The sequence below is a fragment of the Nicotiana tabacum genome, chromosome 2 (genome assembly GCF_000715075.1).
Source record: "Nicotiana tabacum cultivar K326 chromosome 2, ASM71507v2, whole genome shotgun sequence".
NCBI classification, from domain to species: Eukaryota; Viridiplantae; Streptophyta; class Magnoliopsida; order Solanales; family Solanaceae; genus Nicotiana; species Nicotiana tabacum.
Genome location: NC_134081.1, coordinates 107905405 through 107931163, shown reverse-complemented (window position 1 = coordinate 107931163; position 25759 = coordinate 107905405). Strand labels below are relative to the sequence as shown.

The window sequence follows — 25759 nt, the reverse complement described above, 5'->3', positions numbered from 1 at the left end:
TGTTAGTTTCTTTTTCAATGTCTGAGAGAAAAGGGATTTTAGAATAGAGGCGAAGCTATAAGTTCTAAATTTTAAAATAGCGATATAGGATATTCGTAATTGAATTTCATTTTAATACATATTTAATAAATGTTTTAATACAAATAAAAAATTTGTACTAAAGTTAGGAGCGGAGCTAAAGTGGTGGCTATGCTTTCGTTCGAACTCAATAGTTTTTGCTTAATTCATATATTTATAATTAAAATATTTATTAAATATGTATAAATATTTAACTGTAAAATCAGTAAATCGGATAAACTATAAAAATTTAAGACTCATAAACTGTAAATTCTGGCTCCCACTACTAGAAATCTGCCAAAATCCATCCACACGATACCGACCGAAATCGGTTTGAAGGGAAAATCGACCGAAATCGATCGGTAAATATCTAAATTGGTCGCAAAAGTCAAATAAAAATTTGTACAAAAAGATACCAACCACTTTCGGTCGGAAAAGTGATCCCACAATAAAGAAACACTACTATGTCTGACACATATAAATATTTCGACCGATGTCGGTCAGAAATTGGTCAATTTTTTACCAAGAACTGGTCAGATTTGCATATTATTTACCAAAAAAAAGGTTTAATTAAAAAAATTTAAGTATACCAATCAAATTCGGTCAGAAACTTTGATTTATTTTTTCCCGTTCAGGCTCAATTATATTTTTTCCATAACAAAAATAATTTTTTAAAATTATTATGAATATACCGACTGATTTCGGTCGGTATTAGTGGTCAAAAATGGTCAACCACTTATAAATTATTGTTATTTATAATCTATATATATATATATATATATATATATATATATATATATATATATATATATATATAACAATATAAATTACGCTCAGCACTTACAATCTATGTATATATATCATAGCATGTTGGATACAACGACTATATCAATTAAACTCGATCAATTATATATATAATGTTTATTATCTGTGTGCTTTCATATAAATTATACTTTATATCCGTATACGTGTAATAGATTATATATATATATATATATATATATATATATATATATATATATATATATATATATATATATGCTCCAAGATGTGTACAATCGACACAATCTTGAATATTTTATTCGCGATCACCTTATTAGTACTTTGCTCGGATACTTAATCAGTGTATCAATTGAAAATTCAATTATACTTGATTAAAACTTATTATAACATATTTAAAAATAAAATGTATAGTTCTATAAAATACATAGTTGTATTAATACTTAAGTTATAGTTCCTGCACAATAACATATTTTATTATAATTGTAGGAAAAAAAATATGGGAGGAAGATGACTCGTGATGGGTTCTTCATGGAGATTCACATCCGAAAGAAGAAGGCACCAATAAATTCAAGTAGATAGGCCGAGGACCGGGCGGAGACTACATATTTAAGTTACATAACTATTATAATTTGAAATTAATATTTTATAATATTATATAGTTAATAATTTTTTATCTTCTAAATAAAGGGCCGCTACAAGATTATTGTGGAGGAGTACACTTAGAGCTCGCCAGCGAATGAGCAAGGCGAGCGACCTTCCATTTCAAATGAAGTAGCGCAGAAGATATGGTTGGGTGTTGTCGGTGGTCCTAAAAAGGGGATAACATATGACCTTCCAGAGAGATCATTTCGGCGCTACAAGACTGGATTGCAAGGTATAGGGACTTCCGCCCAAGGCGAGGCAATTGATAGGTCGACTCTCTCAGCTATGGAGAAGAAGATCGCAAAAGCTGTCAGTAGAGCATGAAGAGACAAAGGCTAGAGAATAAAAGGGAGATAAACAATTTGATACCCTTCAATGTCAGCTAGAAAAGAGGAACCAACAATTTAATGTCCTTCAAGGTCAGCTGGCCAATCTTCTTGCTAGTGGTGCTTTCCCTATTCCCCGATCTCGTGAGTCTTCCCAAGATGCTAATCCTTCTCGTCGTGATCCTTCGAACCATCTCGACGATGAAGCTTCTAGTAATGGAGATGGAGATAATATAGTACAAAACACCCATTGAATGATGTTTGAATTTTTAACTTGTGAAACGTTTTGTTGCTGGATATTTTGAAACTCCATAAATATCGTTAATATAGTTTTGATAGTCGTTATTATTGTTGTTACTGCTGTCGATATTGGTTGAATGGCAGCAATGTAATGTTGCCATTATAGGTGATTGGTTGTTGGCAGGTGGTGCAGCTATAAAACAGTTGTATTCTGCCAAACACTGACCAAGAAAACCGATCGCCTATCGCCCGAAGTCGGTCGAAAATGTTCAATTGAATTTTTCAGAAATTTAAATTTACCGACTGACTTCGGTCGGAATTTTTGATTTTTAATTTTAAATATTTTAATAATACTGACCGACTTTCGGTCGGAATTTTTGATTTTAAAATTTATATATTTTAATAATACCGACGGATTGCATCGGAAATAAACAATTTAAAAAAAAAGAATAATTAAGATCCCGACCGATGTCAGTTGCTAATTTAAAATAAATTAAAAATTATTTCCAAGAATAACGACCGAATTCTGTCGGTAAATTTATTTTGTGTCAGATTATTTGGTCAACGTGCGTTAAAAATTACAGATCGACTTCGGTCGGAAATATCGACCTTCTGCGGTTGCATCACATTAGCGATCATTGTTTTTTCGCTGAATTGAAGTCGATCGAAAATCGATCAGGTCATTTCCAACCGATTTGGGTCGATTTTTATGAACATTTTTTAGCCGTTTTCTAGTAGTGACAGCCTATTAAAATTATTGAATTTACTCGTGCTTCGCCCCTGCTTGGGAAAGGGGAGGGAAGAAGGGGGATTGAGAGACACATGATGAGTGCGTAATTCACGCCATTCCCCCATGCAGAGATAACACCATCATTGTAGTTTCAGCAAGTATGTGGGGGAATGAGGATCCGGGGCCACTGCCCCTTCTTTTTATTCCTCCATTTTTTTTTTTTTTTTTTTTTTTTACTTGGGACAAATCTACAATCCTAATTTTTATGTCATTTGGAACTCATTGCCAGTAGCCAGTGTAGTCGACCCCGCAAGCTTATATTGTCGAGGGTAGCCCTAGCATGTGTTCACATCTCTCCATTAATATTTACCACCTTTAGGAACTTTATTTATAATATTTACCTTCCAATATTATTTCTCTTACCTACACATAGTACTTTAAGTTTGAAAAAAAAAACGTGTTTATATTAGATTTATAGACACATATTACATGTGTTTACATAAAAATTTCTAACACTTATCATAGTTGATAATATTTTCACCTAACTTGATCATTAACCATAGTAAATTATTTTGGTATACAATTGCAATGTATTATTGCTAATTGCATTTGGCATAGCTGTCAATATGGTTTTAACGTCACAAATTTCGTATTACAACAACATTTTTGTTCCAATAATTTGTTACATTTGTCGCAGATTTCAAACTTGTAAGATTGACAATAAAAAATAATAATTATGTTTCAATCTCAAACTTCCAAACTTCCAATATTATTTCTCAAAACTTCCACAAGTCATGTCTCCATATAAAATCATACCAGTCCAATACTATAAAATGCAATTAAAAATAAAAAATCATTAGAAATTCTCTATAGTTTCTAACTTTCTATTGGCATATATAAATCTCTAACAAGACAAAATATTCTTAAAAAATATTGGACCTAAAATAAACATACGAACATGATTAAAACTTAATGACAACTAATTGAAATTCCCCCATTTATTTCTTTCATTATGTCAACGCTTTAATTCACCATGATTTAGGTATTTATAAACAGTTGCATTTGAAGGATGACGTAAAACATATCCAAATCATTTATGGAACCTCTTATATAATCCTTTATGTGATCTACTTGCACCTTCTATCGATTGTGAACATTTATAATCTTATCTAATCTTATAATGATTGCTTATATGTCTTAGCATCTATTCTTTACGACACTAATTAATTCTATAAATATGTTGAACTTTAGAAGCACAACATTCAATCTCATGTAATATTGCTAGTCTTGCAATCATTCTATATAACTTGTTTTTCACTTTAGTAAGTTTCTTTCTATTATATATATAACACCTCGATAGTATTTTTCCATTTCAATCAATTTTCTCGAAAAACATATATATTTGCCTTTAAAAAAAAAAAAGCTAATTCAAATGTAGAACTGTTTCTCACAAGTATTTTCTATATAATAAATTTTGTTATTATAAACCTACACCAAAACCCACAAGCATCACTTTTTGGTGGCCTGTGAACATAAAGTTACACCGGCCTAAACTGCAGATTATGCATTAATTAATATAGAGAATAATGAAGCACCGGAATCAAATGAATGATATACCTTGGCAGGCCAGAGAAAATAATGGAGAATTAACTTTGTCAGATGAGTTCCTACAACAGGGCGTTATAATTATGTTAAGGGGTCTAAATTCTAATACATAAATCACTTCATTAAGTATACGCTTGTTATTAAAATTAAATTGGCAGGTTATGAGTGAATAATCATGGTGGTCCGTGCCGAGTAGGGCTACTTACATAGCACATAAAACTAAACCAAAAAGGAAGAGCAAATAATTGTACTTAAACTCTAGCGACCTGCAAATTACCACATTAATCTGTAGGAAATCATTGGTGCTATCAGACAAGTTTATCACACTTAATTAGCATAATAAGTAGATTTTGGGATTATCATGTTAATATTTGCCAATTATTTCCCCTGAGGCCATCATTGATAATTTGACAAGTTGTCAAAACTATATGAAAGTTATTTAAAGGTGGTTTCCTCATCTAAACAAGCCTTTGATCTACCTCTTTCATTAAGTTTTATCATCAACAGGCAGTTCACACTCCAAGAGTTGCTCATTACAAGATACGGTTTTCATTGTTTTATCAAAATGATTAAATCCATATTTTAAAATAAAATACGCTTCATTTTAAAAAAAAAAGTTGATGTAACTATAAATGTTGTTTGACTGATATGCACTTATAATGTATCATTATTTAATGTTTTGAGGGTTTTCCAAAACAAAGTGTTGCAGTTGGCCTAATTTTAATTGTGTTCCTTTTATTTACTTAATACACTTTTTATTATGACTTATTAGACTAAGAGGTATTACTCATAATTTTATTTGAAAGTCCCAAGCAATCTGGAGCTCGTTTTTCTTTTTCTTGTTTTTTTCCTTTTAATCTCCGTTCAATCAATAAAGATTAAAGACACTCAAAAAGGCAGCCCAGCAGTATATTCCTCGACATTTCTTTGCTCACAGCCCAGACCCCGGACTGTAGTCACTGTGCTTCTAGAGTATAGAAGTTAAGGAGCCTCTGGAATTTAATACTCTCCGTTCTCAAAAAAAAAAAAAGTTAATCACTTTGACAAACTAAATTTTATTTTAAAATATTTGATGTTATAAAAAAAAGAATTTGTTTATTATTTTTTCCTAATTTATCCTTTATGTTCAAATTAGTGAAATATTGATTAACTGTGACATTTAAGGAACCTAGATAAATTATAGTTTCCTTAAAACTCTCACTTTTTTCTATATGCAGTGTAAAAAATTGTTAAAAGACAGATAATATGAACCTAACTCTTAAGCAAGACTTCATCCACTCTCCAAATGTCGGGGGAAGTGCACAAATAACCATTAATTAGAGATGTCTTTACTTTTTAGCCATTGTTTTAAATGTATTTACTCTTTAGCCAGTGCTTAATAAATTTTTACCCGCCTGAACAAAAATATCCTTGTGCTAGACATGGGTATTGTGTAAATATTAAGGACATAGTGTCCTTAATTTCATGAGTGTTGTGTAAATATTAAGGATAAAGTATCATGTATTTGCACCTTCTGCTATTAAACGTTAGGACATCATGTCCTTAATTTCATATGTGTAGTGTAAATGTTAAGGACGTGGTGTCCACGGGTGTTGTGTAAATATTAAGGACATAGTGTCCTTAACTTCATGAGTGTTGTGTAAATATTAAGGATAAAGTGTCCTGTATTTGCACCTTCTACTGTTAAACTTTAGGACATCATGTCATTAACCTCATATGTGCAGTATAAATGTTAAGGACGTGGTGGCCTTAACTTCATGTGTGCAATGTAAATGTTAAGGACATAATGTCCTTAACTTGTATTTGCAACTTCTGTTGTTAAACTTTAAGACATCATGTCCTTAACTTCATATGTGCAACGTAAATGTTAAGGACATAGTGTCCTTAACTTCATGTGTGCAATGTAAATGTTAAGGACATAATGTCCTTAACTTGTATTTGCACCTTTTGTTGTTAAACTCTAGGACATCATGTCCTTAACTTCATATGTGCAGTATAAATGTTAAGGACACGGTGTCCTTAATTTCATGTGTGCATTGTAAATGTTAATGATATAGTGTCCTTAACTTTATGAGTATTGTGTAAATATTAAGGACATGGTGTCCTTAACTACATGAGTGATGTGTAAAATATTAAGGACATGGTGTTCTTAACTTCATGAGTGATGTGTAAAATATTAAGACATGGCTTGTCCTTAATATTTACATAACACTCATGAAATTAAGGACGTCATGTCCTTAATATTACACATCACTTATGAAGAAAGGGTAAAAATGACTTTTTGTATCAATTTTAATAGAGTAGTGGCTATTTTTGTTCAACATTAAAAATACTGGCTAAAAAATAAATACCACTTAAAAAAGTGACTATACAACGCCATTTCTTGCCAAATGTCCCTCCGTCGGCCCACCCCCTCCTCTTTTTTTTTTACCATTCAGCTATTACTTATTCAAAATGAAAAAAATTCAGGAATAGCTCTAGGAGACAAAATAATTACCCTTCCATTAGCATGCCCATTAAGCGAAGGCAAGCCAAATTTTCAGTTTTTAAGGAATGAATGGGTATTTAGGGTAATTAGTTTAAGTTTAATAGTTATTTTGTATAATTTTCTTGAAAATTAGGCTCCACTTTGGTGGGCGTTTTTCAGGCCCTTAGTTGGTCACTCGGTGATCACCAAGAAGGCAGTCCACATAATTGAGTAAAAATAGTGCGGGTTAACCAGTTTTCGAACTGGTAATTGAAAAATAGTCGGTGTTTGCAAAGTTATTGAAAGATAGCCACTATTTTGCTGCAACACAGAAAGTTCCAGCATAATATATTGGACATTTGAGCACTTGTGTATGAACTTCCAGCATATTATGCTGGACCAATATATTATACTGGAAGTTCACATGTAAAAAATTCGAACTCTAGTATATTATGCTGGAATATTTTTCGGATTTTGAATTGTGTTTTCGTTCAGATTTATCTTTACATGAAAAGTGCTTAAATTTCGATTACTTTTGAAACTGTGGCTATTTTTAAATTATCACTTGTGAATCTGGCTATTTTTGAATTTCATCCCATAATTGATGTCTGGATCAAGACTTGAAATAATTGAATTTAGGATGCAGCATAATTTTGTAAAAGTATTCGAGATATATTAAATGATATTCCTAAGGATGTTCTTAATGTTAATATACAAAAAAGCTAAACACTTCTTTTTATAACAATGTACGACGGTCTGTATTTATTCATCCACAAAAAGAAAGGTTTGTTTCAAGTTGTAAGCATTGAAACATGTCCCTTACAGTCCCCATATAACCTCTTTTTTTCAGGGATAAATTTGTTTCAATTCAGTTGTTCATATATATCATTCAACCTCATTACATGTCCTTGTGAAGAAATATTTAATCTGTGAGCTGCCATTATAGTTTCGGAAAGAATGTTATCCACTCTATGCTGCTGTATAACAGATGCCCAAAAACATGTCCCAAACGGTGTAAATTGGCCAGTATCAAAATTCTGTTTGTGCATTGAGATTTGAAATAATTGACCCAAAAGAAGATTTTATGTTTGATTGAGATTTTATGAATATGTTCGTTTTGGGCTTTCTATCCCGTTTTGGCAGGCTTTACAGTCCCATACTCCATGACCCAAAACAAAAGGCCGTCAACATAACGAATGACCCACCAGACATACATACAAAAAATAAAATAAAAACGTATAGCCGCTCTTAAAATAATAGCAAAAAAAAATGTATTGTATGTTATATATAAAAATTATACAAATTTTATATATCTTTACGGTTACAGAATGTAAATAATTTTTGACGCGGGCTAAAGTGAAAAAAGCCCCCAAAAATCGCGTTGTATCAATATGGCTAGGATTATACGCAACCCATATAAGAGTATTTTCCTTCTTTAATTTTGGGAGTTTAATCAAATGTGTTTTGGCTCTCATTGTGAGTTTGCGAATTAGTCTGTACACACGTACCTTTCAAGAACTTATTAAAGCTTCATAATTTTGTATTGGAAATAATTGCTACTCCACATAAATTCTACTGCCCCAAACTAAAATATTTTAGCGCCCAATTATAAGAATAAGATGTTCTGGAAAAGAAAATTAAGACAATAACTAGCTGTTAAACTCCTGATTGGGAGCCTAATATAACACCAACGCACTAACATATATTAATTCTTCATATATAATTAGCCTTCCATCTTAAACTTGTAAAAGAGCATCGTTACTTCCGTTAGCTAGAATCTAGATTCCAAAATTTGAAACTGGCAAAGGAAAGAACAGAAAATGTCTCATCTGCATGGACAATGCCACTAGTCTTATAGCTCCGACTACAACAACGCGTGGCAATTGGCAAAGGAATTCATGAAAAACTAAAAAGCCAAGAACCATAATCTTCTATACGACGGTCCAGTAATGGCTCTAACGGCGATTTCTCCCTCTCCGGCTTCCACCAGCAATAATGGCAATTCACCTTCAGTTACTAGCAGGGATATTGTGGACGTTGATTATTGCAGAAAAGGTGTGAAGTACCTAATTGACAATTCAAAGGACATGAAAATTCTGCCTCCCGAGTTTGTTTTGCCACTGCCGGAAGCCGAAAGCCCATCTTTGGCGATCTGTGGTTCCATTCCAGTTATAGATTTGAGTGGCCTAAATGGACCTGTTGAGCAAAGACTAGCAACAATACATGCCATTAGTTCAGCCTCTGCTGAATGGGGATTCTTTAGGGTAATTAAGTTAGTTTCCGTTTCTTTCCTTCTCTCTTTTTCACTGCTCAGTGATAGTGTTTTGCCTTTGTTTACAACTTCTTAGGGTCATGTGTTGTGTTTTTCTTATTCAGGGACTTCTCAAGTATATACCGGGCCTAAAAATAAAATTTAATATGAGGCCTAAATTTTAAAAGAAAGTTATACGATATTTTTTTTTATTTAAAGTCTATTTTTATAGCTTTTTGAGATACATAGTGTTAATAATCCTCGATTTTCCCTAATAATTCATTTTCAATTGATAATATAGTTGACTCATTTAATCTTTCTTGAGATATTGTTAATTTTAGATAAGATTTTATAGAGCAATTGAAGTATAAAACTATCGGAAGCTTAAATTTCTCGGAGAAAGAAGGCGAGTAAAAATATTAAAGAGAAAGATAAAATATGTAGGGGTTTCTGAAATATGAAGAGATCGGGAAAAGAAAGATTGACTTAGACAAATTAAGAAAGGGAGAGTAAAATTTTTACACATTATCTAATGAAGGAGTAAGAAGTGAAAAATTGAAACGTTGGAAAAACTATTCAGTAAGTCAAATTATTACTTTATTTATGTATCTAAAGAGCTTTCTTTTCTTTTATATTGAAAACTCTTACTTTTGTATTAAAGTACTAAATATTATTTTTTAAATGCATATACACCTATTAATTTTTAAAAATGTCCCCCCTCCCTCCCCCAAAATTTGGGGGCCTAAGGCACAAGCCTACTAATAAAGACATTAGAGCCGGCCCTTGTACTCCTTCCATCTCACTTTGTTTGGTACAAAGTTTAATAAAGAAAGAAAGACTTCTAAAACTTATAATTTTAAATAAGTTATAATATTTGTGTGACGATAAAAGTTTTGATACTTGTGATTTTAAACATGTTATAGCATTTGTGTGAATATAAAAGTTTTTCAATAAAAATACTTTAAAACTATTTCATTCTTTTTGGAACGGGGTGAATAATATTATTTTCCTTGTATGATTTTAAAAATGTAGTGAAATCCTTTTAAAATAAATTATGTGATTGCAAAATCCACAGGTTACTAATCATGGTATAGAGATATCTGTCATGGATGAAATGCTTAAAGCTGTAAAAGAATTTTTTAATTTGCCATTAGAAGAAAAAATGAGATATGCTTCAGAAGATGTGATGGATCCAGTAAGATATGGAACAAGCTTGAACACTAGCAGAAAGCATACTCTCCATTGGAGGGATTTTCTGAGGCACTACGGCGGTCCAGTTCCACATAGCTATCACCTTTGGCCAGATAATCCCCCTTGCTACAGGTAATTTTCTACATGCTTCACATTTACCAGCATTTATGTTTTAAAGATTTTTTATATTATGAAATTAAGTTGATCAATACGGGCAATTTTCGATAACTTCGAAAATATATAGAGTAAAAATTTACTTTTTATCACCGGTTAAATTGCCAAATAGTTTTAAATCAATTTACTGTATATAACTTAAACTCTTAAGTTTTGTTATCTTGGCTCATTCTTCTATGGTTAATTGTCTTCTCTCCCCTTTTATGCAGCATCTTGGAGAGTGAAAACAAATTATTAGAAACTTTTGAAGCTTTAGATATATTTTGTATAATATGTTAACGAGTATTTTTGGTGTATTTACTAGCTATATATGTGAATTTTACAAAAATTAGGGAATCGATGTCCTACTTCAAAGGAAAATAAATGATTTGTCCTTTATACTCCTAACCTTATTTTCTTTTTAGAGTGACTAGGGTAACACTTAGGGGTCATTGGTTCAATTGTCCGACAAGAATATCTCATGAAATTAGTTATCTCATTTTCTATATGAAATTTTTAATTACACTATTTTGATATAAAATTTATCTTATCATCAGCTAATACCCATAACCTAACATGTGATAAATATTACGTATCTCATATTCTATTCCGAAATTAATATTCTTATATAAAGTATTTAATTTTTACATTTTGTGATTGATATAATCCTTTTGTTACATGTATGCGAAGGCGCATAGCAAAGGTGTACTTAGAGGCGGTTTGGCAGCTTGCAGTAAAAATATTTGGTACAATATCTGAAGGATTAGGTCTTGATACAAAGTACATAGAGAGGAGACTTGGAGAAGGGACTCAAATCATGGCTGCAAATTTTTATCCGCCTTGTCCTGAGCCCAATAAAACTTTGGGACTTGCTGCACATTCTGATCATGGCGGTCTCACTATTTTGATGGACAATGGCATTCATGGCTTGCAAATTAAACACAATCACGCCTGGTTTTCCGTCCCTCATGTCCCTGGCACTTTCGTCGTCAACCTCGGAGATTATTTGGAGGTTATTCTCATTATCTTTAATTATTTTAAAAGGCCTATTTATTTTGTTTTACTTTTTAAAATTCTCTAAATATAAAATGCATTTTAAGTAACGTATACTAACACACTAATCTATTTTAGTTTCAATTTAGATGACACACTTTGCTTATTAGTCCATTCAAAAAAGAATGACACTTTTCTATAATAGGAAATAGTTTAACTTTAAACTTTTTACTTTACCCTTAATGAGAAGATTTTATAACCACACAAATGTCATGGCCCCAAAAAGCTTTTACCCCTTAAAAACAGTTTTTAAGACCACAAGTTTCAAAAGTCTTCTTTTATTTCTTAAACTCTGTGCCGAGTCAAACAACTTCATCTAAATTGAAACGGAGGGAGTATATTTTTAGGCAGTACCTTTGAAGTTAGCTCGGAATGAATCCGCATCTATGATCTTCTTCTATAAGAGAGATTTTCTATATTATTAGTTGTTTACCCGAAAAATCAGATAGAGTTGAATTTGTACATAGTTCTAATAGTATGTGGTATAGCTTGATACAAATCGTAAAGAGAAATAAAAATATCCAATCTTGACTATAAGAACGAAAGATAAAAACTGTTAAAAAGAGGAAATAAATGGACCAGATAAGATTAAGTAAGAAAGCTCAAAGGATTGATCTTTCAATATAAGGAATAATCTTTTGTTACAATGTCTGAATGTCTCCTCACAGAAACAATAATCACCCCCTTTATAGTGGAGGGATCCTACTTTAGATATAATAAAAAATACATAGTGGGGAACCCATGCAGAACTAGCTTTTCCCTAATTCCTGCCAGGATTCTCCCTCCTAGTGTGGTTGCAACGGCTCTTGTCTGTGAGCTCGATATTGACTCGAGCTCTCGATCTTGACTCGAGCTCGATTCTGACTCGGAGTATGGTATTGATTCGGGGTCGGTGTCGGTCAGTCTATGCATCTTAAGCTCGATAATTTTGCCTCGCCCCGTAGTTCGATTTGGATATGAGCTCGATAATGATACCGAGCTTGTCATTGATTGGTCCTAGAACTCGAAACTTGATGACCTGACTTCGGGCCTCGACCTGGTATTACGAAGTCGCCCTTCTATCAAAGTATTATCATATCGACCAGTCCGTACGACGAACTAATCGGTTTTGACCGTATACAGATAGTCCCCGCATTTCTCGGGAAGAATGTAACGAGAAACGATATAATTTTCCAACGGTACGATTAGATATATACTGACGTATGCATCGAATCCGATCGTGACGTACACGATAGTTGTCCCATCGGTTCAGTTTACCGAGGCATTTAATGCGCGTTAGACGGTGGTCGGCCATTACCGATATTAGACCGCTACTGCTCAGCCTATAAATATCCCCTTCTTTCACCATTATTCACTTTTACATCTTCTAATCTCAAAATTTCCTAAGCATTTTCTCATACCTTCTGAATTAAGTGCGAAATTTTCCTTCTGTGGTTATTACTGCAAAATCTTTCTTTGAAACACCACATCTTTTTTATTTCGTTCTTCTAAATTTAAAAAATGGTGAAAACATCAAAAACCGTCCCTAAAAAAGAAGAGGCTTTTTCTTCACAGCCCGCCGCCGATAAAACACTGGTGGAGCCACGGCCTGAGGAGTTTGTTCCCGGAACGTGTCTTCTCACCTCCGATTTTAAGGTCGATAAAGGCTCGTTGGTTTTCGGTCGGTGTGAGACGGTATTGAGGTATTTGTGCTCAATAACCAAAAAGCAACTTGCATAGTTAAAGACAGATTGCAACTGGGATAACAATGAAGTGGTAATTCCGGCTCCCGATGAAGATATTACCACCCATATGGAAGGGTTCCTTAGTGGGTATACTTTCCCTTTTACGTTAGGAACTTTCAACCTTGTTATCATCGATTTTTGTTGTCAATACCGAATAACTCTAGGTCAGATTCATCCTTCCTTTTGGCGGATTGTTATCCTGATCCGTTTCTTTGCAAGCAAGATCGAGGGGATGCCTTTCACCCTCGATCATCTTATTAGATTGTATAGTCCCCGCCTCTTTCGAGGTGGATTAATAAAACTTCAACGCCGGACTACCAAGGTACTATTCTCGAGCATAGACGAGGACAAGGATCGAGGTTGGATGGGCAGGTTCGTTCGAGTGAAGACTTCGGACCTGATCCCAGCCGAAAAGATGCCATTCCCTGAAGAATGGAATATGGAGCGTAAGTGTAATTCTGCTGCTTATTTCCTATCGCCTTGTCTCTTTGTTTCTTTCTTGCTGATATCTCTTTTGTGATGCAGCAGTTCCTTGGATGCCCGGTGCCATTCCCGATCTTAAGAGCTGGGTATGTGCCCTGGCTTCGACCTCCACATACGCCAAACGTTCGTGGCGTGATTTGGCAAAGGGCCGATGGGAGGACAAAAATCATGGTAAGCCTATTTCTCATATTTTTATAGTTCGAACAAAATATTTTCCACATATTCAACCGATTTTATTGTGTGTAGGCCTGGACAGAGATGGGGTTTTGAGGCCCCTACCCGGCGAGGAAGAAGCCTCGGACCCGGTTTCTAAACCGGCGGATGGAAATAAGAGAAAAAGAGCCTCTACTTTCGAAAATCCAAAACCGAAGGCTAGGTCGACTCGTAAGTCGAGGAAGAAGACCATCCCTTTGACCTTAGAATCGGTTCAACGTCTAAGGGATGAAGATGAGGAAGAGGAAGACGACGGGTCCGTACTGGTGGCCCGATCGAAGAAGACCACCGACGTTCCACATGCAGCTTGATCGATGGCGGTTTATAAGGCTCTGCCTCGAACTGAGGATATATCGGAGAGAGATTCGGGCAGAGTCCCCGAGTCATTGGAGATCAAGGATGCTTCCCATCGAAGCCAACGGATGGGGGATATGTCTGAAGGGGCTCTCCTCGAATCTCTTCGAACCGAAGAGAATGCACCAAGTGACTCACTTGGGGCAGCCGCAATCGAAGACTCGCCCACCTTCCCTGCTTTTTCCGAAGGTTCGATTCGGGAAGCCCAAGATTTGGGGGCCCTCAAACTAGACAGGTCTCATGAGGGAGAGGATCCTTTTTGTGACCTGTTTACCGGTGTCGAGGACGCTGCCGGCACTAGTGATGCATCAGATCTTTTTCACGGAGTGCAGCAGGCTTTGAATCAGGTAAGCCTTAAATTATTTTGTTGGTATTATCTCTTATGTTTGTTTTTCTTTTCTTACTTTGTTTCTTCTTTCTTCGTAGGCCATGGTAGCTCATCGAGAAGCATGTTCTCGATCCCGAGCTAAGCTGCGTCGGTACGAGGCTGATCTCCAACGGGACACGGAGGAGAGGAAGGAACTTAAACTCCTCTTAGCGCAAAGGGGAAAAGAAATCAAGGACCTCCGAGCTTAGTTGGCCAAATCTCACCAAGATCAGACCGATCTGTCCGAGCAGGTAATGACACTATTAAAAGCCTATGGACTCGATACTGGAATAATAGTTAAAATATCAGTCTCATAGTTGCAGCAGAAGCTTGAGATGACCGGGAAGCTCTGTGAGGAGGTCGATGTGATAAAGGCGGAGTCCTTGATATGGAAAGGAAATATGGACCACTTTGCTACAGAGAAAGAGGCTGCTCGAGCCCAATTATCATCGGCCGAAAATCAACTTCAAAGTCTGAAGGAGAAAAGCTTGGTTCAAGCAAGGAAAACAGAGGAGCTCGAGGCTCGGTTGGCTTTTGAACTTGCCAGGGCTGAAAAGACAAAGGCCGATGCAGACGCATTTGTGGCTGTTTATCGGGCCGATGCTGAGGCCTCTCAGTCACACGCGAGAGAAGTAGTCGAGACAGCTCGAACTCGAGCACATTGGATTGTCGAATTTTCCAAATGCCAATCTCGGAGAGAAATCCTCGAGGAGATCCATGCTCGAGACTTCAATCTTACTGAAGAGATAACAAAGGCAAAAGAGCTTGAAGCCGATGTTGGGGTCTTGGCCTCCGATGATAATGACGACGACGATGATGATGATGATGACGATGACGGTGATAGGAGCAAGAGAGGGTCTTAGAGTGGGGAGGAGTCCGATGGAGAAAATACTGCTCCTGTAGATAATTAGAGTTTTTCTTATTTTGATCTTTTCGTGTAAGGTCCTGATCGAATGTTTTGTAAACATATATATAAAGGTCTTTTCTTTTCCCAACTTGTCTCTGTTTTCATTTCTGCATAGTGAAGATTTTGTTTTACTTGTGTCTTATGAAAATGTTCATAAGTTTGAGGATTTAGTTGAGTGAGTGTTTGCTCGAATTTTTAGTAAAATAGCCCTTAGGATTAATAGTCGAGTGAGTGATTGCTCGAACTCGATGTAATATATCCCTTAGGCTCAATAGTTGAGTAAGTGATTTCTCGAACTCGAAGTATTGCAGCCCGTAGGCTTAATGGTCGAGTGAGTGATTACTCGAACTCTATTTAAGATAGCCCTTAGGCTTAATAGTCGAGTGAGTGATTGCTTGAACTCAAACTCGAACTCGAAGTATTGCAGCCTGTAGGCTTTATGGTCGAGTGAGTGATTGCTCGAACTCGAAGTAAGATAGCCCTTAGGATTAATAGTCGAGTGAGTGATTGCTTGAACTCGAACTCGAACTCGAAGTATTGCAGCCCGCAGGCTTTATGGTCGAGTGAGTGATTGCTCAAACTCGAAGTAATATAACCCTTAGGCTTAATAGTCGAGTGAGTGATTGCTTGAACTCAAACTCGAAGTATTACAGCCCGTAGGCTTTATGGTCAAGTGAGTAATTGCTCGAACTCGATAGTGGTCGGCCCTTAAGCCTATTTGAATCATGAAGTAGAACAGACTTTTCAAAGTATGAGATATCGGTAAAGAAGAAGTTTTTTCTTTATAAGTCATTATACATGTGTTCGTATTTCGCGTCAGGCTCGAGCAAAACTATGCAGACATGGTTTGTTTTGACCATTTGGCCCTTACACTTTTCTCTATCGAGACCCTGTTTGACATGAATTTGATATGAAATAACTTTCTTGTATCGAACTTGATTTATTTGATGGTAAAGCCCCCTATTATTCGAGGTTGACTGTAAGGAGGCCTTGGATACTGTTGAATTATTCTCAGGTAGCACATAGTTGTTTCCTCGTTAAAACCCTCGTCGGAAAAACCCAGTTGGGACAAAAACCGATCTAAGGGAAAAAGAGTGGAACGCGTACTTTAAAACCTGAGGTCTCGATGTCTTTGGTCGAACTCCTGCAATGTGTTAGTGTCGAACATATATGGACGAAAGGAGGGAGAAAATCATACCTTAACAATAATATCGTTTGAGAAGTGATATGTTCCAGTTGTTTGGTAATGGTTTGTCATCCACCGTTCCGAGTTTATAAGACCCTTTTCCGATTATATCGAGGACTTGATAGGGTCCTTCCTAATTTGGGCCGAGCATTCCTTCAGTAGGATCTCGAGTGTTGATGGTGACCTTCCTTAGGACTAAGTTTCCTACCCTGAAGTGGCGGAGGTTGGTTCTTCTATTATAGTACCTTTCGATTCGTTGCTTTTGTGCAGCCATTCGAACAAGTGCTGCTTCTCATTTTTCATCCAATAATTTGATGCTAGTATTCATAACCTCGTGGTTCGATTCCTCCGATGTATGTCAAAACCTTGGACTGGGTTCTCCGACTTCGACTGGAATTAAGGCCTCGGAGCCATACACTAGGTAAAGCGGAGTTGCCTCGTACTGGACCTTGATGTTGTTCGATATGCCCAAAGGACCTCGGGCAGAATTTCTCTCCATTTCCCTTTAGCTTCGTTCAACCTTTTCTTCAAGTTTTGGATGATAGTCTTGTTCGTCGATTCGCCCTGTCCGTTCCCACATTATCGCATGCTATTTCTGCGGGTATCCCAAATCGACACACGATGTGATCCCATATGAAGTCTATAACCTCTTTTTCTCTCACTTTCTCGAACGCCTATGCTTCAGCCCATTTAGAGAAATAGTCAGTCATAAATAAAATGAACTTAGCTTTACCTGGGGCCGATGGTAGGGGGCCGACGATATCCATCCCCCATTTCATGAATGGCCATGGGGATGGTACTGAATGAAGTTGCTCTCCGGGTTGATGGATCATTGGTGCAAACTTCTGACATTTATCACATTTTCGAACAAACTCCTTAGTGTCTTTTTCCATACTATTCCAGTAGTATCCTGTCCTGATGATTTTGTGAATCAGTGATTTGGCACCGGAGTGGTTTCCACAAGTACCTTCATGGACCTTTCGTAAAACATAATCGGTGTCTCCTGGTCCTAAGCATACTACCAATGGTCCATCGAACATCCTTCTGTATAATGTTCCATCTTCAGCCAACGTGAATCGAGCAGCTTTGGTTCGTAGGGCCCTTGATTCTTTAGGGTTCGATTGGAGTTTTCCGTTCTTCAAGAATTCAATATACTTATTCCTCCAATCCCAGGTTAAGCTTGTAGAATTTATCTCGGCATGCCCCTCCTCGATTACGGATTCCGAGAGTTGAACGACAGTCCCTGAGTAGATCTCGTCTTCCTCGATCGATGATCCCAAATTTGCGAGTGCATCGGCCTCACTATTTTGTTCTCGAGGCATATGTTGTAAAGTTCATTCCTTGAAACGGTGCAAAGTTACCTGTAATTTGTTCAAATAGCTTTGCATTCTATTTTCTCAAACGTCGAAGGTTTTGTTTACTTGGTTTACCACTAGCAAAGAGTCACATTAGGCTTCAATGACTTCTGTTCCCAAGCTTTTAGCTAGCTCCAGACCTGCAATCATGGTCTCGTACTCGGCCTCATTGTTAGTCAACCTAGAAGTTTTGATAGATTGCCGAATAATTCCACCAGTGGGGGTTTTCAATACGATGCCAAGTCCTTACCCCTTCGCATTCGAAGCACCATATGTGAAGAGGGTCCATACCCCCGATGTTGTACCTGATTTTGACAAGAGTTCTTTTTCAACTTCAGGTACGAGGGTTGGCGTGAAATCGGCCACGAAGTCAGCTAAAATTTGAGACCTGATGGCCGTATGGAGTTGATATTCGATATAGTACCCACTGAGTTCGACGACCTATTTGGCCAATCGGCCCAATAGTTTGTGCTTGTGCAAACTATTACGAAGTGGGTAAGTAGTAAAAATGCATATGGGGTGACATTGAAAGTATGGTCTTAACTTCCTAGAGGCGCTTATCAGTGCAAGTCCCAATTTCTCTAAGTGAGGATATCTAGTTTCTGCTTCTCCTAAGGTCCGACTTACATAATAAACAGGAAATTGTGTACCTTGCTCTTCTCGAACTAGGACGCCACTTACTGCGATTTCCAATACCGCCAAGTATAAATATAGTTTCTCATCTGCCTTCGGAGTGTGAAGCAGTGGTGGGCTCGACAGGTATTGCTTCAATTATTCTAATGCCTGTTGGCATTCCAGAGTCCAGGCGAAATCGTTCTTCTTTTTGAGTAGAGAGAAGAATCTGTGGCTTCGATCCGACGACCTCGAAATGAACCAGCCTAAGGCAGCTATCCGTCCGGTTAGCTTCTGCACTACTTTTACACTATCTACGATGGTGATGTCTTTGATGGCCTTGATTTTATCGAGATTGATCTCGATTCCCCGATTTGATACTATGAAGCCAAGGAACTTCCCCGAACCAACCCCGAAAGCACATTTCTCGGGTTTGAGCTTCATGTTGTATTTCCTTAAAATCTCGAACGTCTCATGCAAATGAGTCAAATGGTCCTCTGCACGTATGGACTTAACTAGCATGTCATCAATATAAACTTCCATTGACTTACCTATTTTTTCTTCGAATATTTTATTCACTAGGCGTTGGTAAGTAACTCCTGTATTTTTTAGCCCGAAGGGCATCACATTATAACAATATGTTCCATATTTGGTGATAAATGAGGTCTTTTCTCGGTCCTCCAGGTTCATTTGAATTTGATTGTATCTGGAATAGGCATCGAGAAAAGTAAGGATCTCGTGGTCAGCTGTGGCATCGATCATGCGATTGATGTTAGGCAGTGGAAAAGAATCTTCGGGGCATGCCTTGTTCAGATCCTTATAATCTACGCACATTCTAAGTTTATTCCCCTTTATAGGGACTACAATTATATTGGCTAACCTTTCGGGATATTTTACTTCCTGAATCGACCCTATTTTGAGAAGTTTAGTTACCTCGTCCTTTACAAATGTGTGCTTTATCTCGGACTGAGGTATTCTTTTTTGCTTCACCGGTTTGAACCTAGGGTTCAAGCTCAGCCAGTGCGTTGTTATCAATGGTGGGATTCCTGCCATGTCTAAATGCGACCAAGCAAAACAATCTATGTTATTAATAAGAAATTGAATAAGTTTTTTCCTGAGTTCGAGGGTCAATCTCGTTCCCAGGTATACCTTTTTCTCGGGCAGATTCTCGATCAATATAACCCGTTCCAGTTCCTCGATCATTGTTTTGGTGGCGTCGGAATCTTCGGGGGTGATAAAAGTTCGAGGGGTCAAAAAAATCCTCCTCCTTTTCTTCCATTTCCTGCTTCCCTGATTCGGTCAAGACCGGCGGCTGTGATTGCTATTTGACTTCTCGTATACCTTTAATGCCCGATCTTTCTGAGGTTGAGAGTGTTGATATCGGTGTTACCTTATCGACTGTAAATATTTCCTTTGCAGCATGTTGCTCCCCGTATACTATTTTCACGCCGTCCGACGTCGAGAATTTCATTACTTAGTAGAGAGTCGAGGGTACTGCTCTCATATTGTGGATCCAAGGCCTTCCAAGTAGAGCATTATACTTCATGTCGCCTTAGATTACGTGGAACTTGGTACTTTGGATGGTTCCATCCACGTTCACCGGTAGAATAATCTCCCCTTTAGTCATTTCACTGGCCATATTGAAGCCGTTTAAGACCTGAGCTGCGGGCACGACTTGATTTTGCAGACCAAGCTTCTCCACGACCATCGATCGGATGATGTTCGCAGAGCTACCTGGATCCACTAAAACACGCTTAACTTGAACTTTATTTAATAGGATAGAAATTACCAGAGCGTCGTTGTGGGGCTGAGAAATGCCTTCTGCTATTTCGTTGTTGAATGATAAAGTGCCTTCAGGCACATAATCTCGGGTTCGTTTTATCCCAGTGGTCGGTACCTTATTGCGTTTGAGTACGGGTCCCTGTGGAGTGTCGACCCCACTGATGATCATATGAATGACATGTTAAGTTTCCTCTTGTTCATTTCTTTTTGTTAGCGTCCCTTTCTCTGAAGTGATTCTTGGCTCGATCGCTGAGGAACTCTCGAAGGTGGCCCGCATTGAATAGACGGGCTACCTCTTCCCTTAATTGTTTGCAATCCTCGGTCTTGTGGCCATGCGTACCATGATATTTGCACATCAAATTTGGGTTTCTTTGGGAAGGATCGGTTTGCATGGGTCTGGGCCACCTAGTGTCTTTGATTCTCCCGATTGCCGATATAATGCCCGATGCATCGACATAGAAGTTATATTCCGATAACCGAGGTGCCCTTATAGGATCAGCATATTTGTCAAAACCACTCTTGTTCATAAGTCCCCGAGAATTCTGCCCTCGATCACTTCTTCGATTGTTCTGGACGGAATTGCGTCCCGAACCATTGTTCCTTCGATATGCAATGTATGGTTGATATCGGTCTCTGTTTGACCTTGGCTCTCTGTCGATGTCCCTTTGGTTTTTAATAGCCAACATAGCCGACCTGTTTGGATGTACTAATCCGGGATGAGCTCATAATTGGTCGTCTTCAACCCTGATTTTTGATTGGTATCGATTGTGTACATCTGCCCAAGTTATTGCTGGATACTCGATCAAATTTTGTTTCAACTGACGTGATGCTATCGAACTTTGCTCGTTCAACCCTTGGGTGAAAGCTTGAACGACCCAATCGTTTGTGACAGGTGGCAATTCTATGCGTTCTATTTGAAATCGGGACACGAACTCCCTCAGCATTTCATTATCCCTTTGTTTTACTTTGAAAAAGGTCCGATTTCCTTGTTGCGACTTTTATGGCACCAGCGTGTGCCTTTATAAAAGAATCTGCTAACATGAAAAATGAGTCGATGGAATTCGTTGGTAGGTTGTGATACCAAATCATTGCTCCTTTCGAGAGGGTCTCTCAAAATTTTTTTAACAGCACAAATTCGATTTTATCGTCTTCTAAATCGTTACCCTTGATGGCACACGTATAAGAGGTGAAGTGTTCGTTGGGGTCGGTCATTCCGTTATATTTGGGAATTTTGGGCATACAGAATATTTTGGAAATTGGTTTTGGGGCTGCGCTCGAGGGAAAAGGCTTTTGCACGAATTTTTTGGAATCCAACCCTTTTATCATTGGTGGAGCCCCCGGGATCTAATCGACCCTGGAGTTATATGTTTCTACTTTTTTATCGTTGGCTTCGACTCGCTTTGTGAGCTCCTCGAGTATTTTAGTAATTTTGAGAGTAGTCCTCGATTCTTGCTCATTTGACCTCTCTATGGCTGGCTCCGTTCTGTGGGCAATTTCTCGAGGTGGACTGGGCTCCGGCCTGCTCGGTAACTGGGTTTGGCTCTACAACTGAGCTATCGCTACCTATTGGGCTTGCAACATTTCAAAAATCATACGCAAGTTGACGTCGTTTTCCTCAATGTTATGGGTGTCTTGGGCTGCAGATCGAGTACCACCATGAATGCTATGTTCGGGTTCAGAACGTTGGTTTGCCTCAAGAGCCACATGCGAGTTAACGTATAGTGGTACTTCGACTCGAGCTTCAACGACATCGACAAGCGGCCTTCCGGCCCCGGGCGTCAAGTTGTTGGTTTCATCTTGAAGGCCAGCTTCGTTGTCGATAGGTAAAGCCATTAATCGGGGGTTTGTCCTTGCTAATCCGAAGCCAAAGATACTCTCGAAAGACAAGCGTAAAATGGTGTGTGTTGCAGGTTTGTATCAAACAACCACTGTTATCCTCAGCCCCACGGTGGGCGCCAAACTATTTACCTGAAAAATCAGATAGAGTTGAATTTGTACGTAGTTCTAAGGGGTATGTAGTATAGCTTCATACAAATCGTAAAGAGAAATAGAAATATCCAATCTTGACTATAAGAACGAAAGATAAAAACTGTTAAAAAGAGAAAATAAATGGACCAGATAAGATGAAGTAAGAGAGCTCAAATGATTGATCTTTCAATATAAGGAATAATCTTTTGTTACAATGTTTGAATGTCTCCTCAGAGAAACAACAATTACCTCCTTTATAGTGGAGGAATTCTATTTTAGATATAATAAAAAATACATAGTGGAGAACTCATGAAGAACTAGCTTTTCCCTAATTCCTGCCAGGATTCTCTCTCCTAGTGTGGTTGCAACGATTCTTGTCTGTGAGCTCGATATTGACTCGAGCTCGATTCTGACTCGGAGTCTGGTATTGATTCGGGGTCGGTGTCGGTCAGTCTATGCATCTTAGGCTCGATAATTTCGCCTCGCCCCGTAATTCGATTTGGATACGAGCTCGATAATGATACCGAGCTTGTCATTGATTGGTTCTAGAACTCGAAACTTGATGACCTGACTTCGGACCTCGACCTGGTATTACGAAGCCGCCCTTCGATCAAAGTATTATCATACCGACCAGTCCGTACGACGGACTAATCGGTTTTGACCGTATACATTAGTATAGTTTAACATGTTATAGCTGTTTAGTTAACATTTTTATCATAAATGCTATCCTTGTTAGTTAATGTACTCCCTCCGTTTAAATTTAAATAACATATTTGGCTTATCGAGAGTCAAACTATGTGAGGTTTGACCAACATTTAAAAATATATTTTTTAATCATATTGACATGAGAAAAATTATAATTTATAGTAATTTTCGTATAGTTTATGAATATTTAAATTTAAATTTTAAAATATTGAGTTGAACAAATTCAATTAAGCTTCAAAATTTAGTGAAATTGATTTTCGACAAACGAAATGTGGTTTTTAAATTGAAACAAAGGGAGTATATGCTATCCTTGTTTAGACCTAAATGTTAATATAATACTTTTTCTTTTACAAAACTTTTTTACTTCATACTCTAAACTCAAATTGCAGTTACTAAAAAGAAAAACATTTTCCTCAGATACTGAGTAATGGAAGGTACAAGAGCGTAGAGCATCGAGCAGTAGTCAATGCGGAGAAGACGAGGATCTCAGTAGCCGTGGGCCATGGCCCAGAAATGATAGCTCTAGTTCAGCCTGCAGGCCCACTGCTCAAAGAAAATAGTGAATGCAAGTATCGGCCCATTGTATACAAGGAGTATATTAGTGGCCAACAGAGTACTACCAAAAGAGGAAAGAGTGCGTTGCACGAGATAATGACTTCCTCACACAGCAAATAGACAATTAAATTTGAGGATCAGTCTAGTAGAGTGTTTTGTATCTAGAAAATTCGTCATAACAAGTTTTACCTTGACTGTTACCCTATCGCAACTCTTCTTTTTTATTTGGGTTTTGGGACTGTTTATATATGTGAGTTATTTACGTATTAAACAAAAAAATCTAAATCGGGGTCTTTACAATGTACAAAGTAAAGATGATTTGGTTACAGTTAGAATTAAGGATGACAAAATTAGCCTAGGAAAGTAGGACCCTGTCAAATTCACCTCATCTAAAAGTTGGATTTGATTTGCGCTAAATAGGTAGCCCTAATTGACTAATGAGAAACCTTGTTAAAATATATAAATAATATTTTCTTGCTCGATATATTGTATGTAAAGATAATAAAGAAAAAGAGTTTATTAATTTTGTTTAATAATTAAATAAATTAAAAGAAAACAACATTAAGAAATTAAAACTTGGTAAAAATTAAATGAGTGGGGCTATGATCCATTATTTAGCCCATCTTGACCCAACTTGTTTCCGGCTAAGTAACAATTAACCTGCCCATTTATTAAGGTCATTCCAGTTGGGCTCACCAATTCAGCTGGGAAAATGGTGTATCACTCATGTACATTTATATATATATATATATATATATATATATATATATACACAAAAATTATACAAATTTTATACACTTTTTCGGCTACCGAATATAAATAATTTTTGGCGCGGGCTAAAAGTAATAATACCCCAATTTTAAATGGGTTAACCCGCCATTTGACACCCTATTAGCATTCAACAATATGTCTTAGATCACTGCGAATATACAGTATTGATTTTTGTGGGTCTTGAACCAAAGACATGCATAAATTCACACAGAGAATCAATATTTTGCATGAATACATTTCCTTTCTTGTTAATCCTTTTCTCTTGTCTGGTCATTATAATTGCCAGAGTGCAGGAATTATTAATAGAAAGGTTCCTTATAAATAATTTCAAGTTTCTGGTCACCGCAAGATCGATTTGGAATATATATTTTTCTCCCCTCTCAACAAATCCCTGCATGATGAATACTCTTTGAGCAAGGCTCAAGATCAAATTCATTCGCGTAATCAGTTTAACTGGAGTGGAGAACACTTGATAAATTGAAAGGTAAAAATATACGTTATTATACTGTAATCAATTAATGTTAATGAATAATTTAAGCCACCAAATTTGTGAATTTTAAAATGTTTCTGAGGTGTAGACAATCAATATGAATATGGTTACTTCCCAATTTTACTATTGCTTGTCACCATTCATACATAAGCAGGGCTCCTTTATGCATCTGTTCCATCTGTATAAACCAAAATTAAATAAAGTGATGATGTAAAATAGACTCATCCTTTATTTTGATTGGTAAAATAAAGGAAAGTGATACTATTTACTATTCCGACTAAAAAAAAATGTTCAGAACCATACCTTGCGTCTAATTAAGAACAAAACACGAGAGAAGATCCACATTGATCTTACACCATTGCGCTTGAGCTTTCTATTTAGCGAATGATCACATCGTCTTTTACCCAAAAAAGAAAGAGAGATCACATCATCTCCACGAGCTAGAGCTATTATCTTAATTCATTCCTAGCTCATATCAACTCATCATACTCATCAACTTGAAATTTCCATTCAACTATAACAACATATCCAGTTACATACGTAATTAAATTTGCATCGTTTTTGTGCTTTATCATGCTACGTGTTTGACCCAAAATTTAGATATACGTTTAAACAATTAGATTTTTTTAATAAAATAGAGTTAATCATAGTCAATACTAAATATCCAAAAGATTATTTAGCTGATTTTGTAGCAAGGTATCACGAATAATGTTCGGACAACAATAAATAGCAACAATAGAGCAATATTCAATGGCCCAAGAACAAAGAGAATAACATTAAATAGTAGTA

The 25759-nt window shown here is 36.8% G+C and overlaps 1 protein-coding gene across 1 annotated transcript; it reads left to right on the top strand.

The window, feature by feature from the left end:
• Positions 1-8627: 8627 nt before the first annotated feature.
• LOC107774265 (protein DOWNY MILDEW RESISTANCE 6-like) lies at positions 8628-23829 on the top strand. The gene is made up of 4 exons (XM_075227922.1): positions 8628-9114; positions 10177-10424; positions 11136-11457; positions 23572-23829. The coding sequence occupies exons 1-4, from the start codon at positions 8800-8802 to the stop codon at positions 23827-23829; spliced, it is 1143 nt and encodes a 380-aa protein (XP_075084023.1). The 5' UTR covers positions 8628-8799.
• Positions 23830-25759: the final 1930 nt, after the last annotated feature.